The following is a 22,692-nucleotide window of genomic DNA, read 5'->3' as shown; positions in this document are numbered from 1 at the left end:
AGTATAGCAGCATGGGGACATTTGGGGTGAAGATGAGTGTTCTCCCAGAGCTAATCAGCCCCTAAGAACATCCTCATGTCAGGCCAACAGCCCATGCACATACTGGTGCTGTAAGACTCAGAATACAGAATTTAAGATTTCAGAAAAGACACAAAGGATAAATGCTTGAGGGGATGGCTATCCCATTCTCCATTATGTGATTCTTTCACATTGCATGCCTGTATCAAAATACCTTATGTAACCCATAAATAAATATACCTACTGTGTACCCACAAAAATAAAAAATTAAAAAATTAAAAATTAAATTAAAAATTAAACATTGAAAAAAGATTTCAGAAAAGAGTGGAATTTTTAAAGGTAGATGTTATCAAAAATATTTAATAGTTACAATAAAAATAAAATTTTAATAAAATATAAGATATCATATTGGTATCTAAGATGAGTTGTCCATATCCTAGAGAATGGAAAGGATGATTTTGTTGCGCAAAGGACATATTGGAACTTCTGTCTGTATTTCATTTTATCTCATCCTTTTAAAAAATTCTAGTTGGATATCTGCTTTATAATGTATAGAGTATATTGATACAGTAGTACTTACATCCAAATTGTAAATAAAAGGGTGTATGGGTATATTCTCAAAGGCATTTTACTGGTGGGTGCATAGTCAAAAGTTTGGAAGTTAGTATTTGCGTGGTGCATTCTGAAGGCAAGCTTTCAAAAGTGGCCATGGTACCTCATGGCACCTCATGCCCCTAGGAGCAGAGTGTCCCTGTGTTTCTAGATCCCTATTCCAAGTTGATCTCTCTCTTCTTCTCTGCCCTTCTCTACCATAAAAAATATTTTTTCTAAAACTTTTTATATGTACAAAATGATCTTAGAATATTTATGAATAAAATGGCAAAGAGCTGGCAGGGAAAAAACAAAATACAAAAAACAAAAAACTGCCTTCCAGAAAGCAGCAGGCACTTACTGTTACTTAGTTTTGTCCTCTGCTTTGAAATTCCCTTCTTCCAGATTTCTGCATGGCATAGTCCCCACTTCATTAGGTCTCAGCTCCGATTCACCTCAGTGAGGCCTTCTCTGCAGGACATATCTAAAGACCCTTCACTCCGAACCTTCCAATTTTGCTAACTTCTCTTCATAGCACTTGCCTCCACTTGGCTCTGGATTACAAATGCTTGTGCTGAACTTCCTTTGTCTATCCCCCTCCAGGAAGTTAAACTCCATGAGCACAAGGACTTTGTTTTGTTCACTGCCACACTTGCAGCACCTAAAACCAATGCCTGGCAAATGGCAAGTGCTCAATAAATAAATATTTTTTGAATGACTAAAGGAATGAAGAAAATCTGTGTTGTTCAACGACTAAATCAAAAACAAGTGGAATATTTAGAGTCTTTAAATACATTTCTGAGGTCATCTCACAGGCCAACATTTTGCCAAAAAAATTGAATGAAAGTGGAAGAAAACAGCTAAAGCAAATAAATTTTTAGTTTCTTTAGTAACAGCAGATCTCTTAAATAAGGTTTAGGATGAAAGGAGCTACATCCGTCCAAACAGCTTCATCTCATTTACTGCCAAACTTGACATTCTCTGGAGCCATCTCACGTGGTAAGATCCAAGACTTGTCATGATAGAGAAGCACAAATCATGAAGCCCTATTCTCTGTTGAAAGGAAGAATAATGGATAGTAGCCTACAAATGCTTCTCCAAACCCCCAATGCTGATTTATCATCATGAAGCTTGCTTTCTCTCAATGTGCCTAGAGAAGTTTTTTATAAAATTTCTTTTCAGTCCTTTGTTTATCCTCCCCAAGAGTGTCCTAGTGTTAACTGTACATATTTATGTCATGGCCCAATGACTCTCTCTGCTCAAGCGATTCCTGTTACAGGAAGAGGTTTGCCCCCGGCCTTATTGAAGCTCAAGTAAAGGAAAAGACTAGAAATGCAAACGTAGTTTACAAATAAATATATGAGAATTAAAACTCTGAATGATGAAAAATCAAAATCACCATTAGGAAAAGTTGGATGGTGAGAAAAAAAAAGGACTTTGATTTATTTATTTAAAGCTACAAAAAATTAATGTATTTATTTAATTCTTCAAAAACAAAATTACTTTTAAAAGTCTTACGGTTAGCTGTTTCTATAAGGGCTTCCTTAAAATATCTCTGAAATATGTAGTATTATCAACACAACTGAAATGAGCTCTGATGACCTATTTGCAGCTTGGCAATTCTCTTTATTGAAAGAATAGAAAGGACAGATTGCTCAGCAGTGTAAATCACTTCAAAATAACTTCCTTTACCAAGCAATAGTGTCTTCTTGTCACACAGGAAGTGAAGACTTGGCAAAATTTTCACTGGGTAGTTTCCTTTGACTTTTTACATCACAGTCAACTTATTTATGAGGGATAGGAAGTGTAAATTTAACTGTGTTGACAACTTTTTGATAATTTACTGTATCTGCAAGACCTTTTCAGCCAAATGGCCCACTGACCCTTCCAACTGAGTATTATAAACACCTAACGTGCTAAATCAATGATGAATGAATTAATGATGAGATAGATTGATTCATTCATTCATCAGTTTAAAACCATATTTGTGGCCAGGCACTGTGGCTCACACCTATAATCCCAGCATTTTGGGAGGCTGAGGCAGGCAGATCACTGGAGGTCAGGAGTTTGAGACAAGCCTGGACAACATGGTGAAACCCCATCTCTACTAAGAATATGAAAAGTAGCTGGGCGTGGTGATACATACCTGTAGTCCCAGCTACTTGGGAGGCTAGGGCATGAGAATTGCTTGAACCTAGGAGGCAGAGGTTGCAGTGAGCTGGGATCGTACCACTGTACTGCAGCCTGGGCGACAGAGCAAGACTCTGTCTTGAAAAAAAAAAACCAAAAAACACCATATTTGTGATTTGTGATTTTCTCCTACAAATCAACTCCCTCTTCTAACTTTTAACTTCCACATTTTTGCCTCACCACCCTTCTGTGAACCCACATGACTAGGGTAGCAGAGGAAGCTGTTTTTCCTCTTCTTCTGACTAGTTGGGCCAAGCCCTTCACAGCCTTCCTTCCTCGTTTTTCTTGCATCTACCTCTTGGTTACCGTCCAAGTCTAGGCTTCATCTGTCTCTTTGCTTTCACTCTCTACCCTGTACACAGCAGGCACACTATCCTTTTGCTTTTGTCAACATTACACTGTTCCTCTGACTACAAATAGAGAGGGCATTACTCAGCCTGGCATTCAGGGGCTTCCAAATCAAGGTCTGCCTTCATTTTCAGCCCTAGGTTTCACTGGTCTTCCACACTTCAACAAATTGGAAATGTTTTTTCTTTCCTGGAATATTGTCTACCCTTTTCCCACATCCATATCATGCTTTTCCTTCTGCATGGAATGCCTCGCCTCTGTCCCCCCAACACCACACATACACCTATCACCAGAGTCAATCAACTGCCCTTCTTTGAAATCTTTCCTATTACCCCTAATAAGAGACCATACTGTCCTGTTCTGGGTGCCTGTGGTTCTTGTCCCACTTTTTTGATACCTGCCTTTAGTGTTACTCATTCATTTATTCATATGCTATGTTTTTCTCTGATTTACTACTAAACTCCTTGGGACCACATCTTATTTCAGAATTGAAATTGATAGGACTCAGTTCATTTGTGTTGAAAGAATAAATGAATGAAAGTATGAGAGAGAAAGCTATTTTATCATCTTCTCTTCAAAAGCAGGCTTTGAACTTCCTATTGACATAAAATTCAGAAATATTTGGTAGACATTTTGGTATTCCTAAATATTACATAACAAATTAATGTTTGCAAAGCTATCATGTAATAGGATATAGGCCCTAAAGGGTTACAACCAGTTGTAAGTATCTTGTATACACAGAACAATTTGACAAATGGTGGTAGAAACATTGGCTGAATAGATACAGAGCAACATGGTCTAGTTTTACCCTCTTAGAAGGTTGTTTTGAGTTCATCATCTGCTCATAACATATAGAAGAATACTGTTTTCACCAATCTTTAAGTGAAAATATTTTTTTTTCTTTTCTACACTTTTATCTGTGTTGAGCACGAACAAAATAAGTTTGGCATATGGTGTTTCCTGAAATTTTTATATGTTTAAACACGGCATAAAATCACAGTACGTTGCTGTTTATATAAATGCCAACGGCTCTTATATTTTCCAGTTTTATACCTTCTTATTGGAAGGAACTCACAGAGCCATTAAACCAGTTCTGTCTCTAAGCACGTCAATGCCTAACCATCCCAGAAATACATGTGCTCTTATAAAATCTAAGAGGCCATTACATAGCACAAGAATTCATTCCAGCCTCTCCAAATCCTGAAGTCAGAAATTTCATCCAAGATACTAAACTATATTTTTCTAAGAGTAAAACCCATTTTCAAATCACATAACTTTTAGAAACAAAGGCCAAATACTCCCTTTAAGATATATCACAAAGGAAAAGGACCCAGTGGGGCCACACTAATGGCTTCTGTGACTCCGCTGAGCCGGACTTCTTCCTCAACTCTGACCTCCCTGCACTCTTTCCAGCACTGGTCATCTCCTTCTGCCTGTCTAACTGTGAAACACCCTAGGTCTCAGCCCCAGGTTCTCTGCCCTTCTCTGTCCATGTGGCCTCTCAGAGAGCCTGTCCAGTAGTGTGGGGTATAATAATTTACTCAGGTCTCAGAATTAAGTGCTATAGTCCAAGTTCTATCTCTTCTCTAACCAGTAGTCGGACCCTGAACTCACCATGTATTTTCTCTGGACATTAATGTATTATCCATATATGCACAGCTAAGATTAAAGAATGTCTCAGGTGTCTACAAGCATTAAGCATCCAGGACACTACAATTCTACCAACTCCAAGAATGATAATTTCTAAACACTGCATATTTCTCTAGCCATATGTGCTCTGCCAAGATCTCAGACTCATCAATTATTTATTCATTCATTCATTGTTTAGCAGCTATTAGGCATGGGGCACCAGGATAGGCTTTGGGGATACATTGGTCAGTAAAAAAGGTATGGTCCCTGCCTTTGTGAAGTTTACAGTCTAGTGGACAATAAGCAATGTAAGAATGCTAATAAACAAAAAGCAAGCAAATACATGTATAATTTCAGATGGTGTCAAGTACTATGAAATAAGAGAGAAAGAGACAGGTACGCACCTCCCCCAACACACACACACACACACACACACAAACACACACACACGTATACACACACAAAGAGAGAGAGAGAAGAGAAGGGACGGAGGATACAGTGTGAGAAAATGGTAGGGGCAAGCCCTCTCTGAAAAGATGGTATTTCAAGCCAAAACTCTAGTAATCTGAAGGAGGCTGATATTCAAAGGGTAGATGTGAGGCCATTTTAGGTGAAAGGAATGACAGGTACAGAGGTCCTGGAGCAAAAAAGTTCTTTTTGTGTTGAGTGAACAAAATAAAATGGGCTGGTAGATCTGCAGCAGTGGATTTGAAGTAAAGAAGAACAAAAGCAGCATCTCTCTCCTCACCATTTCACCTGAACTCAAAGTAGGACTTAAATCCCTAACTCATTTGCCCATTTGCATCACCTTGGTGATCTTCTAAAAATTCCAAAACTCTTGACACACCCTAAAGCAGTCAAATCACAAACCCAGAGGCAGAGCACAGTCTTCAGTATGTTTTGAAGCTTTCCAGTGATTCCAAAGTGCAGACAGTTTGGGAACCACTGACTTAAATTGATTTTAGTGCTTAATTTCTTGTTTTGCCCATCTATAAAATGATGAGGTTCAATTTAATGAGGTCGGGTCTCTTTTTTGCTCTAAATTAGGTGATATGTATATGCAGATCCAGGGCATTTGCACCCACCCCTTCCTCAAGTCTTCTTTCCTCCCCAAAGTTTTACCCTACGAACTTCATATTCTTTTATCCAGGCTTAAAGTCCTGGAAACTTAGACTCTTCTCTTCACACTATTCCTACAAATCAAGCAGGCTCTGTTGATCCAAAGCATCCAGGCTTTTCATGAAGCCCTCTTCAATTCTTACCTGGATACTCACTTACTCCTGTCTCACCTTCCAATCCACCCTGCCCTGATGGCCTTTCTGAGTTCAATCCCTACTGCCTACCCAAAGCCCTTCTCAAGTGCCATCTCCCCAAGAAGGCTATGTAACAAGCTCAAGTATTTATGACAACTAATCTGTAAAGTTTCACAGTCTTCATAATTCATATGATACAATTAGGACTGAATTATATACAAGTATCCCTTATACATTGTTCTTATCTCCCCAAATGAATGTTAAATAAATTAATAAAAGAAATACGGATTTTATTAATTCCTGGCATATATTAAGCATTCAAACATTATCTAATAGTAGCAACGGTAGCGTTATTTTTGGAGGTAGTAGAAGTGGCAATGACATTGGCAGTGGTAGTGCAGTGGCAATAGTACTACTAGCAGTAGTAGTGGTAGTAACGATGGTACAATGTAAAGGCCCCATGTTAGCCAGGCACTTTATACACATCATCTCATTTGAATATTAAAACAATCCTGCAGAATAGGTTTTAAGCTCCTCACTTCACAAATAAGAAAGTTAGGGATTAGGAAGCTTAAGAAACTCACAGAAGGGCAATGGAAGATCTATCCTAATTTTGTTTAACCATTACTCAATGTTACCTCCTTATAAGCCTCCCAAATGAGAATTCTCAGTAAGGAAGACAGGCTACAGGTTGTTCACTTTTGCAGATTAACTAGTGTCGCCCAGCATTGGCACATAAGCAACAAATGTGTATTGTGACATACTCCAGGTATTTACAAACAAAATCTTTTCCCCTTAAAGCCATGTAATATAGTAAGCATGCTAGTAGATGCCCTTTCTACACCAGCAATGAGAGGGGGACTTAGTCAGGTTGCTGAGTCACCTGCTCCCATCTCCAGATGCCATGATTGACAAGTTCATCTAGAAATGACTTGAGCTACTCAAGGTCAAGTAAACATTTTATGTACTGAACTTGCAAAGTTCATAATCCACTCACTGAAAACACCAAGAGGGCTCCAGCAACTTAGATGTTTTCTCCATCTCCTGCCTTAATTTTTCAAAAGCAAACATTTGGCTCTGGAAGCTGATGAAGGAATAAATATGTCAATAACTCAGTAACAACATTTCTGATCAGGCATTTATTGGCAATCCTATTCAAGAATATAATTGCTACAGCAACAAGGACAATTATCAGCATTTGGTGGGAGGAGAGGTGTCAACCTGTTTGAAGAAATAGTGCTGTATAGAAATGCAGATAAGAATGTGTAGGAGAGTGAAGAGAGAAATAATTTATGTCCAGGTACTATCCAAAGTGTAAAACTCAAGAATGTATTTTAATTTAAATCCCATGTTGCTAACAAGTTTAAAAAATATTTATTTTAAAAGAGATAATTTATTATTATTATATAAACAAAAAGAAACACATGGAAGAGATAATCCAGAACAGATAATCCAAAAGCAGTGGCAGATCTAGAAGTTGCTCCTCTTTATTTCAGAAATACGTTATCTAATTTGCTTTTTTTGTGCTTCAATTTACTTTCCCAAGTCTGATTTAGGCTAATATTATAATTAGTTTGACTTTCCTGAGCCCTCACCAAGTGCTAGGAGGAAGTTAATCTAAAAATGTGCTAGTGGAAGATAATATGAAAACAATTATTATAAATTAGTCATCTTGACTGAGGAAAAATGGCAGACCAAGTACCTCCCCTTCTGCCCCAAACCTCTTAAAATGGAAAAAAAAGATGTGTTTTAACATAAAAACTAAGTACATATGGGATACAAGTGAAACAATGGACTTCCATAATGTCAGAAAATTCTCAGCTCTGACCTGAAAAAAAAACTCAAATAAGTGATGTGAGATCCTGGTTCTTAGTACACATTTGTTAAACAGGAATTCATTTATTCCAAAGACTGATCCAGGGTGTACAAGGCACCACAAAAGATAACCTCACCTGATTTCTGACCCAGATTCCTGAGAGCAGAAGAAAGTTTTCCTTCCAGTAACTGAAGCAGTTCACAAATTTGCAATTATGAAACTATTTTTAAAAGATGAGTCATTCCACAATTTTTTTCTACCTAAAATTCCCTAACCAAACTGATACAGTCACGATTTCTTGAGACTGGCTGCATGTCAGTGTATTTATACATAGCCAACTGGCCAGTGTTTTGTGTTGATAGCCAAAAGCCAGTCATCCTAGGTTTCAAGGTTTGCAAGTGAAAATGTTTTTATTCTACTCCATTTTCCCTTTGGCTTAAGAAAGATTTGAACTGCACATTCAGCTGGCATTATATACAACGGTGCTTAAAGCACATGTGTGAAAACTTGAATCAAGTATCAGGAAAGGCAGAGTTGATAAAGGTTTTTTTCTTTTAACCAAATATAACTGTGGCTTGCAGAAAAAGAAAAAAGAAAACCTTTCTTTCCTAACTTCTTGAAAAAAAAATAAAGACAACTCAGCTTATAATAAGAGTATAACTCAGGGTTTTACTCCTTAGTCAATTAACATCTCCAATAGAGTGGTGTTAAAATAGGCATATACATGTGTGTGAATGCATTATATATAAAGTATAAAGGCTCAAATATGATGCAATTATTTATACTGTAAAACAAATATATAATACCAGACAGGATCCTTACCTTTTCGAGTATAGCATTGCCTTGATGAGGACTGATGTTGTGCTGACTTATTTCTCTTTTGTATTTATATTCATAAACTTGGTCAGTGATATTAACCAGCAGAGTTGATGGACTGAAAGTTAGTTTCACACAGTCATACACAGTTCCACTTTCAATATCAGTTGGTGCTGTAGCATATCGCAAAATTAGTCCCATTATGAGGCCTAAAAAAAAAAAGAATAAATAATGGCACTGGAGGAAGGCAATCTAAAATGCCACTATTGGAAACCTATATGATTTGGAACCTTCAGAAGTGACAGGAGAAAGTGTTGGGTTATTGCCTGGTTTAGAAAAGTGTTCACTTTTGCACGGATACCAGTTCGACATAATATAGTGTTAAAATATTTGTAGTGAGCACCATTGCTTGAATACTCAGCATATCTTCCCATTTTTTTTCTTCCTGGTGGACCTACCAATTTTGGAGAGAAAACATACCTAACTCCTTCTATCCATCCAAATACTTCAAGAAAACCTTTGCTCTGTGACAGACACTGAGTCATCTCATCAGTTAGGAGATGGAATTCCCCTGGGAGGGTTTCTGGTCCACAGATTAGCACAAATCTCAGTTATCCCCATCAGACTTTATTATGTCACACCCCATGGTTGGGGTGAGAGGTGTTCTTGTTTCCTCTCTCAGGACACGACTAAGGCAATATAGTTCTTTTTTTTTTTTTTTTTTTTTTCTGGCAGGTATCTGTGACCATAAGTAGATCCAGTCCAAGAATGCAGCCAATATACTGAGGAGGGTAGGACTAAGATACTAGCAGAAGACAGAACTTAGGTGTTGAAGGACGTCACAGAGCCACTAGATCAACCAGCCTGCCCTAGAGCTACCCTAATTCTAAACTTCTTGCTATGTGGTATAACACATTCTCTAATTTTTCCATTTTGAATCAAGTTTCTGGTTACTTGTAGCCAAATGCATTCTAATGATACTCATTCCTTTTCATAAACAATTCAACCAAAGTGACAATCCTTGACTTTTAAGTTTTTAAACTGTTAAGATGCTCATGGCAATCTGATAACTGTGGCCTTTTTAAATGTGGATTTATTAACAAGCAACAAAGAAACATCAGAAGCCTAAAGTCTGTCAATTTAAAATTAGGACTGATGTATACGTTTTGGGATAAATGATCCAGAGTTCATTCTTTAAAACATCTAATTTTGGAGATTTTACCTCTCTTATGAATCTGGTCATCTAATAACCTTTTATTTCTTTAGTAAAACATTTTTGGGGTGCATATTGTGTACCAGACATTTATAGGTACAAAATTAGAATACAGGCCCAGTCTTACAGGAGCTCGTTTGTATAAGTGAAGATTCATGAGCAAACAATTATAATAAAACATGACATATACTATGACTTCTGGGAAGCACTCTGTGATACATGAGTGTAGACAGGAGGTATTCTGAAGCCCTTTGAATTACGCAAATCTTGAAACGAATCTTAAAAGGTCACATAGATTTGTCCAGATGAGCTGAATTGGAATGAGATGGGATCCAGTTTGCATGTATGGGCAGCAGCACATAAGAGCAGAGACAGCTGGGATGCTCGCCCTGTGTGTAGGCCAGGATCTTTGCTCTCCCTGTGTGTAGGCCAGGATCTTTGCTCTCCCTGTATGTAGGCCAGGATCTATGCTCTTCCTGTGTGTAGAGTTGCTATTGGCAAGTGGCTCCTCAGCCAGGGGCTGTGCTTCCTGATTGTCTTGCATCTGGCTGATTCTTACCAGTGGAAGAATGTTGGGATACTGCGTAAGAAATCACTAACACAATGCATACATACAGAAAGACATAAGAAATCTGGTGCATTTAGGGAGTCACTAGTGGTGTAAAAAGAGAATAAATAGAGAGAAAGAGAGACAGAGAGAGACTCTAGACCTAGACCATAGGCAGAGCCAGGTCAGAAAGAGGCTCCTCTCTCATGCTGAGAGGTTTTGATTTTGAACTCAATGGTAATGTAGAACTATTGAAAGATTTTAGGCAGGGGAGTAAAACAATCAGACTTTCACGTAAGAACCATCACTTTGGCAACAATGCTGAGAACTAATCAGAGTGAGAGATGAGAATGCAAGCAGATTTCTTTCAAGAATATTTTTATTTTATTATTCCTGCTTCAGTGTTTGACTGACTCCTCTAGAGTAATTAGAAAAATTGTATCCTAATATCTGGGAGCAAGAGAAAATAAGCGATAGATATGTAACCCTCACTGAGTGCTTGATCCACCGCAGCACAGTAGGCAATCTTCCATGCTCAGTGTTGAATGACGACAATAAAACTAGTCAGCAGCAAGAAGGGAAGATAGATCATCTACACTCTATGTGGCTTAGGGTGCTTGCATAAGAACATCATTTTTTCAACACACTTAGCTTAGAAAGGATTTAACTCCTGAAAGTTATTCAGCAAGTACCGTGAATGACACCATTACTACTCTTTCTACTTCTACAAAGAAGGGAAGCACAAGATACTATCTGTATGGGGCCTAAATGGAAAGAATCCATATTAATGTCATTTGAAATTCCTAGTGGGTGAGCTACTTTTTTTTTTTTTTTTACAAAATGCTTTCAATGAAACAACAAGAAATAAACATGAAGTGTCCACTATTACTTCCCAAGCAGAGAAAGCAAGTCTTTGTCATAATAGTGATGGCCTGGTGCCTAGTGTGGTTAAATTCACACAAGACCTCCAAACCTAAATGGCCCTGACTATCCCTCTGCACTAGCTCTGGCCTCATCCTTTGAGAAGAAGCACATTGAGGTGAACGGAGGAAGCTGCTTGCTGCTGTTGTGGCAGAGGTGACCAGATGTAATATCCATGAAAATGTACCTCTCGGATAGATCTCCCACTCTGAGGAGGCAATTGACCAGTGGTCTCAGCTTCTGTGCTCTGGAATCCATCACCACTTTCACACTGAGGTCAGGCTCCCAGCCGATGACTGAACACAGCAGGGATACTAAGGCAGGGAGATGGGGACTCCTCTGAAGGGCAACCATGGCTCAGGGACCCATCATTAATCTTGCCCAACTTTTCTTAGAATTGTACCACAGCCTAAAGATTTCCTACCCAGCTTTCCTTCCTTCCCTCTCTTCACAGGATTGGGCCTGCATCAAAACCTGACAACTGTCCTGGCATCCTCATGCTCACTCCCCACATTCTCTAAAGGAATGAAAATCTTTTGTACAATGAATCTCTTTCCAGCATCTGCTTCTTGGAGGACCCAAATTAATACACTCGCCAAAAGGCTTCAGACCTCCTTTTCCCCAAACCCCAAGGGTTGAGAAGAAACAACATCTTGCCAGATGGCAAGAGAGAATGGGAAAATCTAAGCCGCCTAGCACATCTGGTTAAAAAACCCATGCACTCATTTGTGCACCCTTGCTGCAGTAGTGGCAGCTGGAAAATCCTTATTTGTCAGAGGCTACTTACCCATAGAGCCTTATAATGCTTTTTATAGTGAAACATCTACTCAGTGTTTTGCCATATGCTGACAGAAATATGGAGTGTTGAATTAATGTACACTGACACAATATTGTATATGAGTAGGTGACAGATAAAGTAGGACTGGTAGTAGAAAGAAAATGTTAATGAGAGTGGGTTGTTTTTATACCACACAAAGACACAAGATTAAGAAAGCAGAAATCATTTGTTCACAGAAGAAGGAAAGAGGAGACTGGCTGCCACAGCTTACGAACAGCACAAAAGCACCACTCTTGTTGGTAAACCATGAAACCAGGCCGCTTCTTGCTGGAGGAGAAAAGAAGCCAGCCTGCCCCTGCAAAGGGATACCCACCCAGTCCATATGCAAACAGCCCTGGCCCCAGGTTGCAGTTCCTGCACACACAACACTTCTCTGAGATCTGACCCCTGGCCAGTTGGCGGCATCTCCTTCTCTAGGAAGGAACTCTAGTCTAGATGTATCCCCTGCTTCTTCAAGTCTGGGCGTCTGGGTACCTAGGGTGATAGCAGAGTGTACCTGTGCTTTAGTGAACCCTGACTTCTCTCCACAGCGTACAAGTCCCATAGAAAGCATGGACAATGGACTTCATTCCTAAAACACTCACTATCCTAAAATGTCCCTCTTAAGTCTCACCTGTGGGCACCAGAACCCTGATAAAGTGTGTGCTCATTGAACTCCTTCATCTTTGCATTCTGACAGCATTTATTGTTTGAACCACACACTTTGGAGACCAGTTTTAGAAAGACATATTATTTAGTGCTGCTTTGCAGATCTTAGCTTTTCTCCCCAACTAGACAATGAGACGGTTTAGGGCAGAGGCTCTGTGCTATTCTTTATCTCTTTTCCTCTAGAAAAGCCAAGCACTCTGGGAAGAATTGTAGCCCAACTTTCTCCAAGTCCACAAGCTCCCTGGAGTGAAGAAGAAAAGGATCCTCTGAATTTATGTAGTCAGTCAGTTCCCAACATTTTAAAGTGTCACAAATAAGGAACATCACACTGAATGCTGTGATGTGCCTGTCCTTGCAGAGTGTCCAACATAACTGTTATATAGCACATACATGGCATACAGTTGATAGCACGATGTTTATGAGAGAAGAAAGAAGAGAGGGGGCAGAAGGAAGGAGGAAACAGCCTCAGGAGTACTCAAAGCAAGGAACATTAGAAAGATGAGCCTTATCTTCCTGAACTGACTCTCATTTTATTATCCACATTGGAAATAAGAGAAAACTCCCGTCCCTTACTCTACTACTCCCTTATTGCATGTTCATGCCGCAGACACCTAAGGCATTGCTCTAGGACTTGTAGGAGTTATTATAAAGATGAATAAAATATGATTTTGCCCTTAAAATATTAAAATATGTTAACCTACCAGCCCCTTCCCTTCTGCCAAATCCTGCCATCCTAATTTCCAGTAAGAATAAGATATAACAAGTATTTACTAAATTTTTTATATGAAGTCTGCATTTCATAACCAATTTCCCTTGCATCTTATTGATGGTCATTCTGCATGATGCTGAAGCACTTTCTTAAAGTGGCTTTTCTTAGAGAAATAAAAGATAGGGACTTACTTTTTAAAAAGCTTAAATAAAGCAGATTTCAGAATGTTTTTTAAAACACAAAAGTATTTTAAACGAGATTTTAATCTCTTTGGCTGTGTTCAACACTATAATTGTGTCCAGACACCATCACACAGAGTTCCCCGCTGCTTGGCACAACTCTAGCCAGATCACTTTAGACTCCATTCCTATAGGAACAGAGCTTCCCCAGAGTTGCACAATGCAGCAAGCACAACTATATACATGCGCCTAATTAGACTGTTACGAAGGTCTATATTTAAGTGCTACATGATGTTGGAAGAATTTAGGAGTCTAAAGCAAATGTAGTTAACACATGAAGATTGTAGGAGAACTGAGTTTTGCAGTTCTTTCACTCTCACTGCATTGAGTGGCTACCAAGAATAATCTAGATTAATGAGGCATCGCCAATTCTCTAAAATAAGAAGATATAGCTTCAAACTATGTAATATTATATAATATCATATTTCAGCCTGGTAAGTATCTCAGGTCCTATTGATTGCCAGCCCAATGTCTATCCTTGTTTACCCCACAAAGCCCTGGTTTATTTGCTGTCCACCCCTCCACACATGGCCATAGGCTCAGGGGAAGTTGAACTCACTCCAGCTCTGGGGATGTTCTCACTCTCCCTGCTGATAACTGGTTCTGGAATGGGTATATGACCCTATTCCTGTCAATAAGAAGTGAAGGGAATTTGCTAGGGAGCTTCTTAGAAAAGTTTTCACATCCTACAAGAGAGACACAGAAGAGATAAGCTCTCTTCTTTTCCAGTATATTAATGGGCCTGGTTAGGACACCAGGCACTGGCATAGCCACTTCACTGCCAGCCTGATGTTGAAGTCAGCACTGAAAGTAGCAGAACAGAGAAAAGGAAAGAACCTTGGTTTTTGACGACAAAAGTAGGTGCTGAATCAAATACAGTTGAAGACTACTCTTCCCTGGACTTCCAGTTATGGGAGATAATAAATGTCTTTATTGCTTAATTCTGTTTCTGTCAGGGTTTCTGTTACTTGCAACTGAATGCATCTTAACAGATAGAAAAGCCATTGGTTTTCCTGTCACAAAGCAATGTACAAAGTTTTAAGGGACCCTAAAGAAAAGACCAACTAACCCCACCTCCTACAGTATTGGAAAAACTTAATAGAAGGGGTTCTCAAGGATGTGTAAGAGTTCACCAAGTAGAGAAGAGGACATGTTGTTTTAGGGAGAGGTATACAGAAATCAAGGAGCCCAGTGTCAATGACGCACATCAAGCAGTTTGGGATGGGCCCTTAGGGCAGTGCAGGCAAAGGGCCTTGGCACAGCAGAGGACTGGAGAGTGTTCAGGAGGGAGAGGGGTTTGGCAAGGTGGTCTGCAAGGTGGTCTTGAGGAAGAACCGAGCAAGTTCCTTGTTGGGAGGCAGATTTGCTCTGTTTTAGAGCAGAGGAAACAGCATTTGGAGATAATTATTTGACAACAAAAAAGAGAACTGAGGGACAGAGAGGGCATGGAGAGGAAGTTAACATCATATTTAGTTTATATCTACATAAGGGACAATTTAGAACATCTGAGTGGAGGAATTCCAAGATGAAAGGAATAACGCTCAAGGAAGAATGTTCTTTACCATCATTAGAACGTTGTAGAATGCAAGACTTTAAGGCAGGGAATCTGTGACATTATTATTTCAGTCACTCAGATTAAAAAATTATGAACTAGGGATTCAAATGTGAGCATAAAGAAGAAGGAAATAGTCTGAAAAATAATTTGAGGAAACCAAATCAGTGAACAACATTTAACTGTAAGATAGTATTCACAAAGATCAGATTTTAACTGCATCTACAAAATTTTTAACTTTTTATTTGATATTTATCCCTTCCCATTTTATAAAAGTCTCTTTTAGAACACGAATTTAGAGAGATAATATGGGTTTGAACTTCAAATATCTAAATGCATTTCCTAATGTTTTCCTTTTTAGCAATTTAGTTTTGCTCTGAGATTAGTCAGGGATGGAACAAAAAGTAAAAACATATAATGTAGTAACAACATATGATGCCTTCTGTTTTTGGTGGGGGAGTTTGTTCTTTCTCTGTTCTCCCACCAACCTTTTAAATTAAAAAAACTAAAGAAAGTATAGGTCTTGCTAAAAAGTCACAATTTATTGCTCTGTGCTAGCTCACCATCAACTTCTTTTGGTGAAGAGTCCCAGAATGATTTCAGAACAGGTCTGGGACACCTGCCAATTAAGAAAACCTCATTAAATTCAAGTGGAAAGTAGTCCATGAAGCTAACTCACCTTGTGATGCCTTGTTCAAAGTTTCCCTCTTCTCACAGGATAGAGTCATATGAAAACTGCCAGAAAGTCCCAACCATCAGATCTTCCATCAGAGTGGGGTGTCTAATGTCCACAATTCATCCTTGGTTCCCAACAAACAACATACACACACACATCACAAGCGCACACATGCACACACATATAACACGTATGTAAACATACATGCACATACATAGACACAACACACATGCAACCACATACAAACACACACATACACATATACACAATGTACACACTTCACAAAACTCTGGGATTTCTAACAGGATAATAGATAACTTTTCTTTAGAAACTGTCTCAGCCATCAGCTTATATATAGCTAACATCCTTCCTTGCAATCATCTTAGGAAGTTGACAGAAGAAACATAGAAATGGAGATGTCTAACTACATGTATACTGAATAAACAAATGGTTTCTTATTTTGTAATGTTTATATAACACAATTTATTTTTTTCTCAAACCAGAGGTGGAGACATTACAAAGTGTTATAGACAGTGAAAGAAGGACTCTTTAGTAAAGGGAGATGGTCTTCCAACCCTCCCCCTTTCACCATAGGAGAGTAATGGGATAAGAAAGAAATAAGAGAAAACAGAGGAAATGAAACTAGGAACTATATTTCAAGTTTATTTTCCTAGCAAAGTAGTTCTCAAACTTCGATGCATCAGAACCTCCTGGAAAGTTTGTTAAAACACAGTTTGCTGGGCCCCACCCACCCCAGAGTTTCTGATTCCCTAGGTCTGGGCTGCCAACTACATATTTGCATTTCTAACAAGTTCTCCGGTGCTGCTGATGGTGCTGGTCAGGAAACACACTGAGAAGCATTGTCCTATAAGACAGTAGTTCCTACCAACATGAGTTCTCACAGTCTTGAAATTCCATCAAAACCCATACCATCTTGGACTCATGCACACAGATTTCAGAGCTTGGAAAACCCAGAAGCATAGTTAATGGTTCTACCTTCAGTATCTTCCAAAAAATTAACCAACATAATGATGAAAGCTTATTTTGCACGATTCATATAAATTCACAGTCCCTTCTCAAACTATTTGTAGTACCTGTCCCACCCATTGTTTCAACCATAGGCATTTAAAACCAGAAAGACCATGAACTTGCAACATGACTATCCCACAAGCTGGGACAATGTTTCCAGGTAGGCTTGGAATATTTCAACTCCAGCTACTTAATATGGATGTATTTTCATAGTATTGCTCCCATTCTGTTTCCCACAGTGGATTTTTTGCTACAGACAGTGGAATATTTCTGAGGCTTCAAGGAGAAACTTAACTACTTTTACCCTCAATCATTCCCTACTCTGACTTCATGGGACAGTTACATATCAAGAGCAGACTTGGACGAGAGAACAACTGCAGCCGGAATTTGAGAGTGCTCGCTTTCAAAAGAGTGTTCTTGCCAATTATTCTGGGCAGAGTTGGTTAAGTCATAAGTTTTCCGAGTTTCTGTTTCCTTATATGCAAACTAAAGATGATCTTGCCTGTTTAGCATGGCTGTTGTGAGGATTAGTGATAATGTATATCGTTACATATCTCAATCTCTACCTCTCTTCTGTAAACTTCCTAAGGTACCATCATCTGGCACAGAGCAAACAGTTAATTAAAAAACAGCAATTATTCTAGGACTACATAAGCGATAGAGGTGAAAGAACAGAGGTTACATAGTCCTGAATTTGAGTACAGCCCTGTTGATTATTAGCAAGTTACTTTCTCTCTCTCAGTGTTGGTTTCCTCATCTGTAATATGAAAATGATAACACGCCCCCTACACACACACACACACACACACACACAAACACACCCACGTTTAAGATAGCGGATGACCACATGAAGCCAAACTGCTAAGGTTTGAGACCTAGCCCTGGCATTCAGTAGATGTGCAACTTCGGGTAAGTTACTTAATATTTTAGTACCTCAGTTTTCCTACCTAAAAAATGGTTGTTGTGAGGATTAAATGTGTTAATATATGTAAAGTGCTTATAACAGCATAGTTTATATCAGGAATGCTATTTGTGTTAGCTATTTTTATTTTTGTATATCAACTTTTTGACATAATAGATGTTTAACAAACATCTATTTTAGATGTTTAGTAAACATCAGCTCTCCATACCCCCACTTCATTAACTATATAACATTAATTCAATTTAGACTGTATATGATATCTACATAAATAATTTGAATCATAAATCTATTTTCTTGATATGCACATTCGTTAGCCTTTCAAACACTGAGGGGGGAATCCTTCGAGGCACCACAGTAGTTTGCAGCAAAGTTTCATCTATAGCTTCTTTGAGATTCAGAATATAGTTTATTCATTTATTTAGTTTATTTATTCAAAATATAGAGGCTCTTTTCTTTTTTTTTTCTTTTTTCTTTTTTTGATACGGCGTCTTCCTCTGTCACCTAGGTTGGAGTGCAATGGTGCAATCTCGGCTTACTGCAACCTCCACATCCCGAGTTCAAGCAATTCTCCTGCCTCAGCCTCCTGAGTAGCTCGGATTACAGGCACCCGCCACTATACCCGGCTAATTTTTGTATTTTTTAGTAAAGACAGAGTTTCACCATGTTGGTCAGGCTGCTCTCGAACTCCTGACCTCAGGTGATCCACTCGCCTTGGCCTCCCAAAGTGCTGGGATTACAGGAGTAAGCCATCATGCCTGGCCCGGCTATTTTCTTAAAATCAACTTTTAAAAACATACAGAGTGCGGGCTGGGTGCGGTGGCTCACGCCTGTAATCCCAGCACTTTGGGAGGCCGAGGCCGACGGATCACGAGGTCAGGAGATCGAGACCATCCTGGCTAACACAGTGAAACCCCATCTCTACTAAAAACACAAAAAAATTAGCTGGGCGTGGTGGTGGGCACCTGTAGTCCCAGCTACTCGGGAGGCTGAGGCAGGAGAATGGTGTGAACCCGGGAGGCGGAGCTGGCAGTGAGCCGAGATCGCGCCACTGCACTCTAGTCTGGGCAACAGAGAGAGACTCTGTCTCAAAAAAAAAAAAAAAAGAAAAAACAAACAAACAAAAAACATACAGAGTGCAGTATGCCTTTCATTCTTCCATTATTTTACCTGTCTCTGGCAAATGTATTAACACATGGAAAACATTGCACAACTCTCTGAAGTTCCTTAAAAATCAAGTTTTTTTACACCAAAAGGGAGAAGAAGTTTAGTATGCTGAGCTCCTATCCCTGATTACCTTTCCTGCAGATCCCTTCACATTAAACCAGAGCTATTCTTGTTTTCATAAAAAATGCTTCTGCAAACTGCGGAATACATAGCCAGTCCTCACTATTAACTTGTTCTCACCTTTCTGACAGGAACTCAACAGAATATACTGAGCACTCCTTGCAAAATCAGAGCAGAAGCAGGAAGTACTAACAGTGCTGAAATAACACTAACTAAAATCTTGTCTGAGAGAACGGACTGGATATCATTATAGGCTGCCATGTTCTGGAAGGAAAGCTTCTGGTTTGGGCTGGAGTGGCTGAAAGATGCCTGATGGTTGAACTCAGTCTTGGCCTGAATTTTGAAGGACTTTTGCAGCTGGAAGGGAGACATGTGATATCTGTTCCTTTCTTCCCCATTTTATAGATGAGAAAAATAAGGCCAGATGTAGCATCACTTGCCCAAAAAAATGCATCTAGCTACCGGAAAAAAAAATCATCAAGATTAAGAAACTTAAATCTCCAGGGGAGCACATCAATATTTTCTCTATAGAACATGCCACAGTGGAATAAGTAGAGCCTTGGAAGGACCTTCAGCCAGCGGGAACGGCGGGGAAGTAGTAGGAAGCATCACCCATAGGCCTGGCAGTCAGGGAGGCTGGGCTGTCCTGGAGGAGGGTAAAATGGATCAGGAGGGTGTAGCCAACATGTCCAACACCCAATTTAATCCTGAGGAAACTGCAGGGAGTGCTAGGAAGAAATTAATGCCTGCAGAAGATTTTTCAGGAAAGATAATTTTTCAAACCTTGATAATTCACTATGTAATTGTATTTTCTTTAAATCTTGAAAAACTTGCTGTTGAATTAAATTGGTCCTATTTAACTGTTAAGCACATTCCTAAAGAATCAGAAAACTCTTTAATATGATACAGTTTAACGAATTCAAAATGTAAACTTTGTGCCTTGAAATTTGTTATGTGCCCACTAAACAGTGGCCACAATTTTTACATGAATTCAGAGACTGACTTCTATGGGAAGGCCAGGAAGTCAAAGGCAGAATTCTAAGAGGTTTAAATTGCTCCGTCCCTCAAATGCACAGGATTATAAATGTGCTGTGAAGTATGGCAGCCCCCAGTGATATATAATGGAATTCTTATTGTTGTCAGGGAGCAAGGAGCGAATTTCTTTCATGAGCACTGAACAGGGGATACAGGCCGTAAGTGAGTGGTACTAAGTGCACCAGCTGCTGTCAATCAATATTTTAACCGCTAATTGTCATTTATGCTTCCAGTCCAATTTAAATGAATATCATTATGGCTTATATTTTAAACCAGTTATGGATTCTAATCCTTCAATTTTGAAATGAGAACCATCGAATATCATAATAGATTACCCATTACTGTTCCTGGTGAAGGAAAAATATGGTTATAAAGCTGCCACTAATTTTTATAAGCTTCCTATGACCCTTAATAACAAGAAAAAACTTTTTTATATAATGGATTATTTATACTATTTGGAGTTTCATATGAATCTCTGATTGACACAGAGCCTAGCCAAATGCTACACAATTTTTCTTGGTCTCTACAAGTATTCATATGATATTTTAAGGTTAACAACTTGAAAATTATTTCTAACAATAAATATAAAAGAACATTAAACATTCTGCTTGATCGCTTTTCTCTGCATTTTCTAAACTGCTTATTTTCTAAGCCCCTGTTCTCTAGAATTTTTAAATTGGACTCTCAGGTACATTGATAAAATAGACTCAATATCTATTGAGTCTTCTAAAGAACATTTGACACATGTCAAAGGAATACTGGCAGAAAAGCAGATGGCAGAATAGACTGAAGTATTATAGGAAATTTGATGCTGGGGAAAAACATTTATCATTCTCGATACAGGACAAGTAATACATTATACAAATAGTGAGAGCAAGAACAGTACTCAGTGGAGTAGGGGAGTTGCTAGCCAAATTCATTGATAAGCATTAGGTGCAGGTCCACTAAATCTGAACAATATATTTCATTACATGCGTATGTGTCTGTAGCATGGAGATGACTGTTACAGTCTACTCTCAAATGTTCACTTCCTTAAGAATAAGAAATTTTAAAAGTTTAACTTTCTTTCTTTCTCTTTCTCTCTTTCTTTCCTTCTTTCTTTGAGACACAGTCTTACTGTGTCACCTAGGCTTGAGTGAAGGCTGGAGTGAAGTGGCACAATCATAGCTCAAAAAGCTTAAGTTTTAAACATAGTTTTGTTTCTTTTCTTCCCCATTAGTTGTCACCATGCCCCCCTGCTCTTGCAAAAGCTATGAGTTTAATCCTTTAATGGAAAAGGGGATTGTACAATGTGGGATGCTGAAAATTCACTCTTTTAGACCTCCTGGAAAAGAGAATCTGGCTAATCCCGAAAGATTAACTGTACGAGGATGCATCCAGATCCCACAGACACATCCTTTCTCCAGGAAAATTACTGCAATAATTTACTTATTTTTAAGTATCTTAGCATCTCTTAGTAAAGAGATGGAGGTTGAATCCCACCTCAACAGATAACTAATTACATGACTTTTATCTAAGTCTTCATTTGTTTGTCTGCAAAATGAGAATGCTGGATTTATGATCTTGAAGTCTCCTTCCCCGCCTATGATTCCAAGTTCATTTATAGCTGTTGGACAATTAATTCCCTTGGCATCTCCTTTCCCCTATCATTAAAAAGTGTTTACTAGAGTATCCCATCGTGTTCCTCTGGTGTAGTTTCAGACTATTTTATTACATTACTGATAGAAAGTTCCTAATAAGCATTTAAGATATAACATTTAGGACATCCCTGAAGAAGAAATGTGACAAGTCATGAATGCCACCCATATGGAGTACTTTCAGAAAACACAGGGAGAGTTCTTTCAGGTGAACGTGAACGTTAGTAAGACATGCAGATGAGTGAAAGCACATGGACCAGCCATGAGTGGCTATTCAGTTTTGGAAAGTCCCTTCACTTCTCTGGGATTCAGCTTCTGCCTCTGTAAAATAGAGGGGATGGAGAAGATAACCTCTAAAATTCTCTGACATCCTAACAATTATGATTCTATGCCAAGAAAAAGTTAACATCACTAAAATATGTCTTTTCATTGATTTATATAGTTCAAGATAACTGAAAGATACTCAAAATTTCTAGTAATAGAATACATATATATGCATATCTTCATAATTTTTATAATCCTTTTACATTGCACTGGTTCAGAATTTGCTTTCAATAACTTTTACATTAAAAAACTCATGAAAGAAGAATAGGAATCAGAGAACCCAACTTAAGTCCACTCATAAACTTTAAGCCTTATCTGCCTTAAGAACAGCAATTTAGAGAAATGCTACCTCAATAGGTAGTGGTCAATGAACTATTATTTTATGATTTCAAGCACAATTTAAAAATATTTCAGAGAGTTTTTCAGGATTAAAGGTAATATGGAATTTTTCAGGTTC

The 22,692-nt window shown here is 38.6% G+C and overlaps 1 protein-coding gene across 1 annotated transcript in view; it reads right to left on the bottom strand.

Annotated features, from left to right (window-relative positions):
* Positions 1-22,692, bottom strand: part of SLC9A9 (solute carrier family 9 member A9) — a 598,822-nt gene that overhangs the window by 573,711 nt on the left and 2,419 nt on the right. Inside the window, exon 2 of the mRNA XM_030816700.1 lies at positions 8,668-8,870. Coding sequence (XP_030672560.1) covers positions 8,668-8,870 — 203 coding nt within the window. The remainder of the gene's footprint in view (positions 1-8,667; positions 8,871-22,692) is intronic.

This window comes from Nomascus leucogenys, chromosome 8 (assembly GCF_006542625.1).
Source record: "Nomascus leucogenys isolate Asia chromosome 8, Asia_NLE_v1, whole genome shotgun sequence".
In the NCBI taxonomy this organism is placed as follows: Eukaryota; Metazoa; Chordata; class Mammalia; order Primates; family Hylobatidae; genus Nomascus; species Nomascus leucogenys.
The sequence above is the reverse complement of the archived record's forward strand: the minus strand, read 5'-3'. Positions and strand labels throughout refer to the sequence as shown.